The sequence below is a fragment of the Periophthalmus magnuspinnatus genome, chromosome 15 (assembly GCF_009829125.3).
Source record: "Periophthalmus magnuspinnatus isolate fPerMag1 chromosome 15, fPerMag1.2.pri, whole genome shotgun sequence".
Classification (NCBI taxonomy): domain Eukaryota; kingdom Metazoa; phylum Chordata; class Actinopteri; order Gobiiformes; family Gobiidae; genus Periophthalmus; species Periophthalmus magnuspinnatus.
The window spans coordinates 7,821,809-7,835,943 of record NC_047140.1 but is presented as its reverse complement, the minus strand read 5'-3'; the positions used below and the strand labels follow the sequence as shown (position 1 = coordinate 7,835,943).

General features: G+C 42.7%; 1 protein-coding gene across 1 annotated transcript; it reads left to right on the top strand.

Moving 5' to 3' along the window:
* Positions 1-11,842: 11,842 nt before the first annotated feature.
* On the top strand, positions 11,843-13,961 carry LOC117382564 (homeobox protein Hox-D4b-like). Its single transcript, XM_033979774.2, has 2 exons — positions 11,843-12,321; positions 12,715-13,961. The coding sequence occupies exons 1-2, from the start codon at positions 11,898-11,900 to the stop codon at positions 13,008-13,010; spliced, it is 720 nt and encodes a 239-aa protein (XP_033835665.1). The 5' UTR covers positions 11,843-11,897; the 3' UTR covers positions 13,011-13,961.
* The last annotated feature ends 174 nt before the right edge of the window (positions 13,962-14,135 follow it).

The window sequence follows — 14,135 nt, the reverse complement described above, 5'->3', positions numbered from 1 at the left end:
TCGCCATCCCAAAGCACGCTCTGGTTTCACTTTGGTCACTTATTGTTAACGTAGGCTTAATAATTTAGTTTTGGGCTAAAAAGCTTCCTTGCAATAAAAACACATGTGTCTTGGACCGTGCAAAGATCTGAACAGTTTCCACACTGTATAAAATGACAGTAACCTAGCCCAACATTGGCGGATTGAGGCCTGTACCAACATGGCGCGCTTGGATAAGACGCGGGGCTCTAAGTGAGTGTTTGTTGACGTGAGATAGAGCTTTCTCTCGACAGCAGCTGCTCCACACACGCATACACACTCACGCATACACACACACATACACACACACACAGACACTTTCTCACACTCTCTCACACGGAGGCCATAACCCACTTTTATGAGCTGAAAATGGCCGCCATTGGCCGCTAACGGTCATGTGTGCGCGTGCGGGGCAGAGGCTCACGAGCAGCCTCTCCTCACGCGCCCAGAGCTGCAGCTTGAAGCCCGCGCGCCTCCAGGAACGGTAATCACATTTACACAATATTTTCTCTTTCACATCACATTTACTGTTCGAAATATTCCAGCAGATAGACACTTTTTATTCTGTTTGTTCTGACACCAGGTTATGCGGGTGTTGCTTTTGCGCACGAACTGTACAGGCTCATTTGTGATGCGCAGTTTAAGATTGTGCGCCAGTGTGTTAGTTAAAGACTTCCTCTTGTAATCGGAAATGCGCTTTCTGCTCTTCTTATTGGTTCAAGTCTCATATTGATCGGAGCTTCTCTGTCAAACAGGTGTTATACATTTTGATATTTGCGTGACGTTGTTGTGGTTGTTCAGGGCGCGGAGAAGAAGATGGGGTCGAGCAGTCAGCGTCAGGTAAGAGAAAACATATAACATTTGAACTTATAATACACACTAATGAAGATGAAATGAGCTGCGTTTAGGTGATAGTTATATTATCTATATGTAGTTTGCATACGTCCACAGTGAGATGCAGAACGTGCTTTGGAGATTCAAAAAAGTAAAACAATAAATAAAACAGTAGCACTCACAGGTTATATTATTTAAAAGCCTTTATTACCACATAAGTAGTCCAGTGCTATTGGGATTTTAACCCCATATGATTCGTGCACTTGAGAACCTAAGAACACACAAGCGCTTTGAAGATAACACTGCATTGTGATAATAACAATAATCTGCATCAGTGACTTCAAACAATATGACTTAAGAATCAGGACTATTTTTAGATCAAATGTTCTACTTAGCACATAGGCCCTGTAGTTCTGTGGGCTCTTCTGACCATGAGAAGATGCAAATGCACAGATGGAGGACTCCTGGCCTCCTCTTGGCCGTTTTGTTGTGTGTCAGTTTTATGAGGGCAGCCTCAGTGTCAGGCACACAAAGGAGCCCAAAGACAGTATTTTTTCCCTGATTCTGATTTTTACATTTCCTCTTTCATGAGGCCTGGTGGGTGTGAGAGATACACCCAACAAAGACACTATTTCACTGGTGCTGCTCAGTGGAGCTCAGCCGGCACCCAGTATTTACAACCTACTGCAATGCGGCATGGAGGGACCCTCTGTGTGTGTGTATGTGTGTGTGTGTGTGTGCGTGTGTGTGAGAGAGAGAGAGTGAAACAAAGAGACAAAAGCAGATAGAAGCCCACGGACGTAAAATGCACCACTGACAGCCCCAGGAGCAACAAAGAAACCAATCACATCCATTGGTGTTGACACAGTTTGCTTTCAAAGGGCTTACCTAACCTGTGTCTGTGTGTGCGTCTGCAGGGCGGTGTGCAGAGCTCTGATAGGGCTGAAGTCTGCATACAAAGAGGATCTGTGCAGTGTAAGTCATGTCACTCTCATTAGGACATAGATACATGATAACACTGATGAATGTAGTCCCATATGTGTGTTTATAAGTGACAAAGAACTGCTTTTGTTCCTCTGCAGCCTGGAACAGCAGCGGATACGACAAGTGAAAGCTGTTTGAGCCTTAACACATCACTCAGGTAATTCATAACCGTTTATAGATATAGCTTACATACATCTATTGAATTATTCATAATAATGAGAGCTGCTCTGGGTCTTAAAGCCCCACCTTGTAACATTTTAGCCAAAAAATACACTCAAATAAAAGCATTTTTTAATTTAGGATGTTTCTATTTCACTGAAAAAACATGTGTCCTTATTGTGAGCGGGCTTGCATCTCCACAAACCTGACTCTTACTTGGCCTGGAGGAGGGTCTCCTCCTACTTGTTTCCATAGAAATGTTCCTTTGGCTATAATAATCCACTGTATGCCATAAAACTTACCTATCTGCATGGAGAATGCTCTGACGTATTTCTATTCTCTTGCGGTCCTTGAACTGTGCATTGTAACACTGTGGTTGTATGGTTTTAACTGGCTGTTTCCATGGGATCGTGCAGGAGACAGTTACACATGTGGCTTTGGAGCTGCTATAGAACCAGCTCTTTTCAAGTCTTTTGGTGGTGTCCTTTTAGCGTCATGCGTCACAAAATGAGAGTAGATCATTAAATACTAGGTTTTCTTTTGACCATTTTTATTGTTGCAATCACTGCATGTGTTATCAGCGTCCACCAGGTGGAGGCAGCACAAAGACGTGAATTCAAACGACAACGCACACGGAAAGGTCTAATCTACATCATCGTCCATCGAAACAAGAGGTTTGAATGAATCTGACGAAATGTTGAATACTAAAAAATATATGCCAATCAAAGTAGTCCTACATATTCGGTTAATTTTGCATGTCTTTGCTTTTAAACATCCACACCACATTTTTATAACTGAATAAGTAAAATAATTCAAATCATTCAAATCAGTTTAATGTTTTATACGTTCTCGTGACGAACAATGACGACTGCTTTGACGCATGAGTTGTATTATCATTTGTAAACACTAGATGGCGCCACAAACTCACACATCGTCTATCGCAGCGCATACAGGCTACGTCATACCCTCTGAGCTGTTTCATAACCTTCCCAGACGCGCGCGGTCTGTCCTCATCCCTCGCGCTTCATCTGGATCGTGAGAATTCCCTCTTCACATTTACCTTGAATGCTCAGCGGAGGAACACGCCCCTTCACGGGCTTTTCTCGGAGACGTTTTTGTTCCGCGCGATGGTAGCTAGAGGGCGGCACTAGCTCAGCCAAGGAGCGGTTGTAAATCACAGGTTCAAGTGAATTTCCAAACCGCAGTGACTAAAGGAAGAGGAGAAGACCGCTTATTTTGATGTACTGCTTCCACTGAGCGTGCTCTTGTACATTTATTATTATTGGGTTTTAAATTCTAGGACAGAATGACGTCATACTCCCGGATAGGGGGTAACGGGGGTAACGGGGGCAGTTTTTCGTATAAATATCCAAAATGTAAATCTTCAAATGTTTAATATGATTTCGAATGGATCAGATAAAACAAAAATCAGTATTATAGCCTATTAAATATTTTTGGCCAATATATTGTTGTGAACTCATCTTACAGTTATTATTATTATTATTATTATTATTATTATTATTATTATTATTATTATTATTATTATTATTATTATTATTATTATTATTATTATTATTATTATTATTGGTGGTGGTGGTCTGGTAGGAGACTTGGCACAGAGCCCAGCAGTCACAGAAGAGCTGCTAAAGTAAGCAAAGCGGCGTCCACTTTGACGCATACACACACGCGCGCGCGCACACACACACCCCCACCCCCCCACACCCACACACACACACACACACCCCCACACACACACACCCCACACACACACACACACACCCACACACACACACTGCGGCGTGTTTTCACAGAGCCAACTTTATGGTTTTATTGCTCCCCATTTACGGAAATCAAAGCAGGAAACAAATGCTCCAAGCAGCATTCCAGAAACATCCGGAAAAATGCCAAACAGCCTTTTGAGTCTGAGTGAGTGGAAGGAAAGGACAGTGGAGGCAAAACAACACTGCAGAGTATTCTTTTACGCACGGCTTTACGTTTTACGCACGATATAACGGAGATTTTTACATTTGCAGTCAAAACGTTTGGCTTATTATTTCTGCCTATTTAGAAATTGCCTGTAAAAATCTAAACATGCAGAAAGAAACGCAAATTATAAAAAGGGAGTCAAAAATAATAATCCAAACACGTGTTAAATCTTTAGGGGAAAAGTGACAAAAACAGTCGAACGCAAAACTGCTTCATTTGCAGCATAAAACCCCTGAGATGAAAAGGCTTTTTCGTTTGGCGCCATAATGGAATAAAGTGGCTCTTGGTGCAGGGCCTAATAATTTATGAACCCGCGTGGGAGCGGGGAAAAAAAAACTGAGCACGTGACGGTAATAAAGTCTGTTTTATTGCCGGTGGTTTGACAAGCCCCAAAATATAACTCAGAGAGAATAGCCGACAGGCGGCCAGATGGGATTGGGAGCTGATATTTGTCCGTAATCAACAGAATGCTCTTTGTGTCGTGGAGAGAAGCGCCGCGGTGCCAAGCGATGCCACCGGCCTGTGCGCGCTCTCCAAACGGATTTACCCTTGCCAACAGCCGGTCCTCACCGCCACACCACAGCGCTACATGTAAGTCATGCTTTTCATATTTGGCGGCGATATGAAGTTATGAGTGTACGGGGCAGGGGGCGCGGAGTGAGGAGGGTGGGGGGATAGTGATGAAATGAAATCCCTGCAGCCACCGTGCACGAGCCACGCGGAAATATCCACCTGTAGTCTCGGGTCTGATTTCATTAGACTTAGACAGAATTTACCATTGTATTTTACATTTTACTGCACTACTTTACGAACCTGCCGGTGGGCTGGGGTTATCCCTGGAGGCTCATTTACGCAATACTGCCCTGTTTAAGAAAATCGTTGAATTAAAGCTTCGAGTAATTTTTTTTTTTAACTATTTGAAAGCTACAATTAATATTGTTTGAAGACTATCGTTTTAAATGTTTTTATGGCTGAGACATTTCTCCAAATATTTACAATTGGGGAGAGGTCATGATTTATTTGTTTTTAATTAAAACAAAAACAGTAGGCCTAGCAGTCTCGTGCCCCTCTGAATGAAATAATAAATGCTAAATAATTATTATAATGTGTTTTTTGACCTTTGATTGTATTAATTTACCTTTGCACTATAATATGGGTTTATTTATTATTTTTCAGTTTAGATATTTCCACTGTTGTGTTTAGTGTGCAGGGGGCATACTGCGCATGTAGGCTCGTGCATGCGCGTGTATGTGTGTGTGTTATGAAGATTATGCAAACACAGTGAGCCCCGCGCGCCCACACCGCGGCTGTAAAACAGGAGAGCGTAAATATGGCACAGCAGTGATATGACAGAGCACGCGGAGTATAGTCACACAGAACACACGACACATGAAATACGCTCTTGGGCCCGCGCGCAGCCCCAGCACAGCACATCTACACTATTGTACATTCAGACGAATCATTTATTTCCAAATGTAGCATTTATTTAAACAAAACAGGCCTATAAGATGGTCTGAACAAAAACAGTCACACACATTTCACAACCGAGGCATAGGCATGTCTGCTTTGTCCCCGTGCTCTGGGTTTACACGTCTGTGCTCCATGCGAGTCCGAGAGCGGTGGCCGAAGCCTGGGCTGGAGGTCAGTTAATGTCTAAACCGGGTTAAGGCTGCTGTGCTGCTCGGCTTTGACCCGGCAGAGGGCCGGGGGCGGAGGGGTGATACAGCGGTCAGCCTGTCTAAGATGAAAAAGTGAAACGACCCCTCAAAGAAAAGACACTGCTCAATGGCTTTATATCGCAGCTCCACATGAGGGACAATTTATTCAATAGTTTATCTTAAACTCCCTCCAAAACTCGTTTGCAGAAGTGCACATTATCTGAAGTACGAGCCTTTAAAAGATACATAAGAGTGAGTGCACGTGATGCCGGGTCAGCTCGATTATTGAACACGGCCTGTTTGGTGCAATCCTGCTGATTAGACTTCAGCCAAACGGCATCAGCTCCGGATTAATGATCACTGCGCCTATTGGAAATCGTTCACGCTTCATTACAGTGTTGCTGCAAAGTGGTAGAAAGTCACTGAGACTGCGCAAACCAAAGTGAAAGATCGGGATAATCTGTGCGTCCAGGTAGCGCGGTTTTACGCACTTCTAACCGTTACACATTTGTCTTGCGCACAATAATACACTGGAGAGGGGCAGGGCAGGAGCTCTGATGCAGTGGGAACAATGGGCTCGTGAACTCTGGATGGTCCCAGCGCGAGCCCCTGCGTTGCCCTGTCCAGCGCGAGGACTAATGGAACGGTGAACCAGCGGTCAACGCTTCTGATTGACCCTCTGGCGACCTGAGCAGCTAGGCTACATTCTCCCACAAGAATGCTCTTTCAAAACGCATCATCTCTACGCTCTTGTTGTGCCTCTAAAGAGCCCAAAAGTTAGGCCATTCACGCGTGACTCCACCTTAGCCACCCTGGATAACGGTGAATAATGGAAGTATTAGGTCAAAGTCCTTTTTACTCGGGGCATGGATTAATTGCCCTGCCTCAATAGATTGGCTCATTTGTATTTTACCTCCGAAGGTGCCCTGAAAGCGGCCGTTCCATTTTTCACCTCGCAATGAAACAGGGGATTGATGTTTACTCTTTTGTGCAGAGTCAGCTCCATCTGACTGTTGTGTTGATCCTCTCAGAGTTTCCACCATCTTCTGCTCCAAACGACCCGGGGAAGTGTGCGCACAGCTGCACCGCGCACTGCCAGAGCCCCGACAAGGGCCCGGGGCTGAAAAATCTCTGCCATGTTGCTCCGAGTATACAGTAATCAGGCGAGCCAAAGACATGCCAGCACTCTTCTTAATGAAGCTTTCCCACTGCTGACAGACACTGCGCAGGGCATGGGAAGGACTCCGGTGCAGAAATCCATCATTACACAGCGGTCCATATAATATTGATTAAACTTGTGTCCATTGGAACGCACTCAAATCCAATGGAACAAGAAGTGCCTGCGCATAGGACGTTCAATCTTTGGAAGCACACCTGGACTGTCTCAACCAAAGTGCATTTTTTTTTTTACTTCAACCAGCAAAAAAACATAATAAATCTTTCAAAAATATGATTAGAGTAGAAAATCCAGTATTATGTAAACTGTGTTCTTATGGTCAGTGCAAATGAATTATAAGTTCATAAAATTATAATGGAAGTTGGATATGCTGGTCGTCTATTTCATTTACTTGAGTTTTGTACTGAACACAATCTAAAAAAAACAACTTTGTGGCCTAATATGGTTGTGTTTACTGGTACACCACTAATCTGATCTTAATCTGATTACCGGAGCTGTCAGGGTTGTTCAAATGTAAAGATCTAAACCTGATAGGAGTAATCTGATTTCAAATTTTACCTTAGCCCTGACGTGAATGTAAACGCACAATATAATACGATACTCTGATCTCCAGTTATCTGATTTGACCGGCCTTAGTAGTGTAGTAGTTAGTGGCAGAGGTTACATGCACACTCAAATACAATTTTTATCAGATCTTTATCAGATTTTTATCAGATTTTTGGATTTATAAGACTATTAAAATCACATGTCAACAACAAAATAATCTGTTTCTTTTGGATCCTGGTCCTTTACGAGTCATCTTAAAGGTTCAGAAATCAGATCATAATCAGATTGCTGTGTGTGAACAATTCAATTTTATTTATTTTTACAGCACATTTAAAACAACTTCATTTGCCCAAAGTGCTTCACGTAAAAGTCAACACATTAAAGTCAAGAAAAAACAACAAAGATAACATGATATATAGGAAAATAACAATAAAACACTAAGAAATCCTGTCTAGCTTGTATTAAATGCCAGGGAGAAGTCTAATCTTAAATGCAAGGGAGAACAAAGTCATTATCGAGTGTTACTTATCCAACAATTTTTCATATTTTATTATTTTATATTGGAACTAACTGCTTTTTTAAATCACTAATGGAGCCATAATGTAAAATAAATGTAAAGATGCTGCAACTGGAACACTGTGTGGTATTCATTCATTACCTTGCACTATTTGTGGACTCAGCATGCTTCTGTTCTGTCTAATTACAGTATTCATAAGGATTTCTATAGGACACGGCATTTTCCATACATTATTACAATATGGAAGTAGGCTCCACGCTGGTTCACCACAACAGGTCTTATCTCGTCTTTAAGGAGAACCATTGCGGGGACTGTAATTACACAGATTCATCAAAATTAACGCGTTGGACTTTTAACGAGCGTCTCATATCAAAATGCGCTGGCCGCTTTAACGACTTCAATAAATTACACCCTCGCTCTGATGTGTCGTACATGTTGAACAATGACACCGGGTGAAAAATGGGGAGCTACGGGCCCGACGGTGTTTTAAATGCTGTCGTTATGGTACAGCAAATGGGTGGGTGAGAGGGGGCGGTGTGCGACAAAATGCCCGAAGAACTGGAGAACCGAAGAACTGGAAAACCGAAGAACTGGAGAACCGAAGAACTGAAGAACCGAAGAACCGTAGAACCATGGCCCCTATATACCCTGTAGAACCGAATGTGTGTGGAGCTAACTCGTCACAGATTGGGTTCTAGGGGAGTCTATGGGTCATGACTAAACGACTAGCTAATGACAGGTGAAAGATTTATGGAAAACATTAGATGGGTTCATTTCTACGTTTAAGTAAAAGTGTAAGGATGCGTTTACGAGCGCCCATTTGGACAGTTTGGTTCATGGGTTTCGGGCATAAATTTCCTTTGTGATTTGAAGCGTTCGGCATGTTTACGGTCCTCTGTTGTCATAGCAGTAAGGCAATCAAAATATTACTTCATTTAAAATCGAGAAAGGTCTTTACAGAGGCCTTCAAATCAAGAAGGATCGACCCTTTAAAATGCTATCAGCCGTATGTTAAAATTCCAAAATGAAGGCAACTGGAGGCAAAGTGAAGTAAACATATATAACATATTTTCACTTATTTTTCTGGTTGCCTGAGGGATTATACAGACATATTTTCAAGGATTAACATCAGACCTAAATTCTAATCCATCCTAATGTTTATAACAACAAAATAAGCAACCATTTTGAGGTCCCACTCAGGGGTAGAAATGTCAGCTTGCTTCTAATCACAAAGAAAGGAACAGGTACAATGTTCTAGCTTTAAAATAGTGTAAAAAGTAGCATTTATGGTAAAGAATATCTGTAGTTGCAATTAAAATAAATATTGTGGGCTGTAAACTTGCATGTCTCAACAAGTATTTAATAAGTAAAACCTAAAAATCAGGATTTTGTCTTGCCATCCAAAAGACCTCCAAAAGTACTTCATGATCTCAAACAAATAAACAAAAAAAAAATATATAAAAATACAATTGTAAACATCTTTAAACTGCAATATCACTCAAAAGGGGTTATCATTTGCCAAAACCGTCCTAACTTTTCACATCTCATGATACTCTGAGGTTAATCCAAGTTCCACTGAAATCACATTATCTTTTGCCTCCAGTTGTCTCCTTTCTGGTATTTTGAATAAATTTGTTGAAAACCTTTAAAGGGTTTATGAAACACAGCTATGAGCAGAATTTGGCTGCATTTACACTCGTCTCAAATCCGACTCTGATTCACTTTGGTCAGATTTGATCATGTAAACAGGCCAAGTTCACAATTCTGCAGTGTATTCATAAGAACGAGGTTACAAATTTGAGTTGCCAGATTAATGCAATTGTGGATGAACAGTGAAACGTCTTCACTCTTACAGCTTTTTTGTCCAGTTAACAGATTTAACTTTGGCTTTTACTGTGGATCAGACCTGGACGACTGCGGGATTACACAGATATAATGAACATAATGGTGATGGATATGATCTAATGTGCTTAAGGTCATTTGGTTAATATATACTGTTTATTAAAGATTTACTTGTATTTCTGTGTCTAAAATTACTGATGAAATGTAAAGAAGCAAAACATGTATGTACTATTGTATTTTTGTTTGTATATACCATTCCCCACACATTTATGTAATCATTCTATACCTTTCTGTATTCTGTAAACTTAACCCTAACCTGTATTCTGTAAAAATGTGTAGAGCTAATATTAGGTTAACAAAAGTACTCCATGTGTCAGATGTTGTTTTATGTGGTTTTTATAAACTCTGAGGTGATACAATTTGCAGTATCAGCGTTTTTCACTCCTTTGAGAAACCCGGTTGCCTCGCGTATCAAACAAGTTGAGTCCATTTAGTCCGGTCAGTGCGCCCTGCCAAGACTTAGATGAAGTCTTGAGTCTACTAAAAAGCTAATATTACGCGAGTGGACTGCAGTTTGGCCCGAACCTCAGACTGGAGCATCTTCAGGCGCAGCTGCTGCCAAAAAGTGATCCTCGTGAAATCCCGTAGCCGCTCCTGGGATTTATAGCTCTCCACTAGCGCACAGATTACTCTCATCTCTAGTCATTTATCTTTGCGCAGAGAGGGGATGCGTTGTGCCAAATGCGTAAAGGGTCGGGGAATCCTATTACGCATCCCTTCTCTTCGTGTGGGGGCCTGCTTTAGCATAACCCTATTGATTAAGCTTCTATCGCATTATTTCTCTTCATTTCTCTAACGTCTTGGCACGTCGCTCTACGCTTCGGTGTCATTTTTTACGCAGAGAGGAGCATTTGGCTGTATGAAGGCGGGGTTATCAGTGGTGAGAGGGACACCTCGGGCTGACCTCTGCCAAACAAAGCCGTATACTACTCACTGTCTGGGACTCTTTATGCGCTTTCTTTTAACTGCACGGCATCTTTTTGTTGCGCGTCTTTTGACCGGCCACAAGGCCAAATATGGCTCACGTCCCTCAATATGGGCCAGATTAATTTTTCAGGTCGGGCCATCTGGGTGGGGGGTTCAACTCAGGCCGCAAAAAGTCATAAATTACAGTCGTCCGCGCGCTTCTTCAATAGGTGCTGTTCAGAGTGGGGGATGCGCGGATAGACAGATTTATAGAGGGACTTGAGTTATGTCTTAGATAAACAATGGTCAGATTTCTGTCTATTCGTTTGGCTTAAGTGCGTCACAAACGTGGAGACATTGGTTAATAAAAGATACTATGCATTTGTGGGTGTAAAGATGTCACAAAACCCACCGCCTTAATACAATGGTAAACAATGGGACGATATTTACGATGAGGGCGACTCAGTTGAATTATACATCTTGGTCCGCGTGCGTCAAAACATTACCTGGCAACATTGGGCCATCACGCCTCTCTTTATGATAAATAGGCGATATATTTTAGTTACACAATAGGATTCCAAGAAAAGCCATGATCTATTTGAGTAATAATTGCATTTTTCTAGTATGCACGTGCGTAAAAACGCGCCAAAGCGCTTTATCCCAGATGAATGTTGAAACAATTAATGTGCACTTAATTGATCTGGCGCCCAATAACGCACAAAGCGCAGTTCTACACACGTATCATTCAGTTTATTTGCGCAGAATTTATCTTGTTTAGGAGATACATATTTTTAAACTGTGAGATTGAAACAGATATGCGCTCTGGCCAATCACTATGCACTTCTTATTGTTGAGAAAACAGGCCTGGTACATTAGTCCTACATGAGTATTTATGGTTTGAGTTGTCCTTTTAAAAGTCCATTAAAGAGCTTGTTTTGTGAACGCAAATCTGATGAGCCTTTCCCAGCAGCACATCTTCATTAGCTCCATATAATGAACATTTTTTCCCTCAAATTATCCCATTACATGTGACATAAACAAGGCGAAATGCCGCCGCTGATTGGCCAGCCTCGGGGTCACGTGCCCCGCATGGCCGTCCGTCTATTTGACAGCCGCAGGATGGCTTGATGCCAGAGGGGGGAAAAGAGACAGAGAGAGGGGAGAGAAAGAAAAATTAGTATTCTCGTGCTAGCCTCGCTATAAATCAATCATGGAGTCGTACGTGGTGAGCTGTAAATACGCTGAGCCGCAGTTCCCGCCTTGTGAAGAAGATTACAGTAATTTTAGTGACCAAGGGGGGTATTTCAACAACCCTCCGGACAGTGGTAGTTATGGAGGGGGCTATCAGTCCAGCGTGCACCCCCCTCCGCCTCCGTACACACCACAACAAGCCGCCTATGTCCACTCTGTGCAGGGCCCGCTCCGGGAGGACCATGGCAAGGAGCAGCATCCAAGTGGCCACTTTCCGGGATTCACGGAGCAAGAGCGAGCGGCTAAGGATGACTACCTGCAGTGTCAGGCCTGGATGACGTGCGCAAAGCCCGTTCAGGTGCAGAGGAAGACGGGCTGCCAGGTTAAAGACAAGCCGCCCATTGTAGTGTATCCCTGGATGAAGAAGGTGCATGTGGCGCACGGTAAGAGCTCGGGCTCCACTCAACTATGGGCCTGTGTTTCATCTCTACTTAATGCATTTGCATTTCTATTTGGGGCTGGAATTATTTATGATCTTAGTGAAAGTCAGGGAGAATTATGGCCCCATAAACTTTTATGGCTCTGACCAAACGTGCGTGTGTATGTGTGTGTGTGCGTGAGTGTGTGTGCTACAAAAGTTGGAGGTGTTGTGATGGTGCAGCTTAAAAAGTTCACATGGGTTGTTGAACATAGCTGCGTACAGATTTAGAGCACCTCGGGGCAATAATTACCCTCCAGAACAGACAGAAAAAAGGCATTCGCTCTTAATGAATTGGTAATGATGATGTCCACTAAACTGAAGTCCAGGCTAATTTTCTATCTCCATCTCTGTGCAGTGAACCCGAACCATGTGGGTCCAGAGCCCAAACGTTTACGCACGGCTTACACGCGCCAGCAGGTCCTGGAGCTCGAGAAAGAGTTTCACTTCAGCCGCTACCTCACGCGCCGCAGACGGGTGGAGGTGGCCCACGCGCTCTGTCTGTCCGAGCGACAGGTCAAGGTTTGGTTCCAGAACCGACGCATGCGCTGGAAGAAGGACAACAAGCTGCCCAACACCAAAGGACGCAAGAAGAAGGCGGCAGCGGAGAGCAGCGGAGGAGTGGACCGGGAGAAGGCCGTCATCACGGTCTGAGGCTGGGGACAGGCGCGGAGTTGGGCCCGGGGCAGCGCCAATAGAACTCTGGTGATCCACGGTGCTGCAGAGGAGAGGCAGACTATAGGCTTTTGAAAATTGTAACTTTTACTTTTGTCTTTTACATTTACGTGTCATATCTATATTTAGCCTTGAAGTTGCATCAGATTATTTTTCTATTTGATTTTATGATGAATGTCTTCCATTTAGCGCGGCAGGTCACGTGACACGACAGGTCAAAATTAAAATAGGCTGACCATATCTCCCTTTGAAAAGTAGAATAGAAGCCTCTTTTTAGCAAGGACGCACAAACACATTATTTTATCAGCGGGTTTATGAGGGTAAATCTTTTTCGTTGGAGGTCTGGAAATATGGTCATCCTAAGTTAATATTTACTTACGCAAAGGCCAAAAGCAAAGTCGCCAAACTCCCATCTGACGTGAGGAGAATGAGGGTGGAATTTTGGACAAAACAGGGTTTGATTTCTACAGGGTAAACACATACAGGGTTTTCTATGAGCTACCTAAACCGGGGTAATTTATGAACACGAAAAGAATGCTGTTCCCACAAACTGGCGCTAAGGAAAACACGACCAAACGACCCGAGACTGCGCCAAATGCTGCGCCTGCACTGTACAAAGACTATTTATGTTACACACACGGTACTGAGCAGGACGAGTAGCCATATTTCTCACACAACATCACGTTTTCAAGCATTCTTTTGGGAATATTTTACGCACGAGATGCAAAGAACAATAAGTTATTTAAGTGGCTAGATTTGGCACAGTTATTTCCCATCATTCCGTTCTCAGGGTTTACATGGTTTTATACATAAACATCTATTCCTGGAGCTGTTTACGGAGCAACGAGAGCTTTAAAATTCTCTCAAAAATGGCACCATTTAGCTTTGCATTCCAGTTTAATATGCTATTGTGTTATTAGCCAGTACTTATGTTATGTGTATGAAATTTTAGCGCATATTTTATTCCTAGTACGCATCGTCATTGTTTTTATTTGAGCAGATTTTATATGTGAAAATGTTTTTGATACTAGATAACAATAAAAAACATGAGTTGTGCAAAGTGTCAGGTCTTCTTTTTAATCTAGCTTGGGTTTTCCTTGTGTT

Excerpts from the sequence above, each read along its gene's own strand:
- LOC117382564 (XM_033979774.2), top strand. The coding sequence starts at position 11,898 with ATGGAGTCGTACGTGGTGAGCTGTAAATACGCTGAGCCGCAGTTCCCG. Across the intron at positions 12,322-12,714 it reads GAAGGTGCATGTGGCGCACG|TGAACCCGAACCATGTGGGT; the intron begins GTAAGAGCTCGG and ends ATCTCTGTGCAG.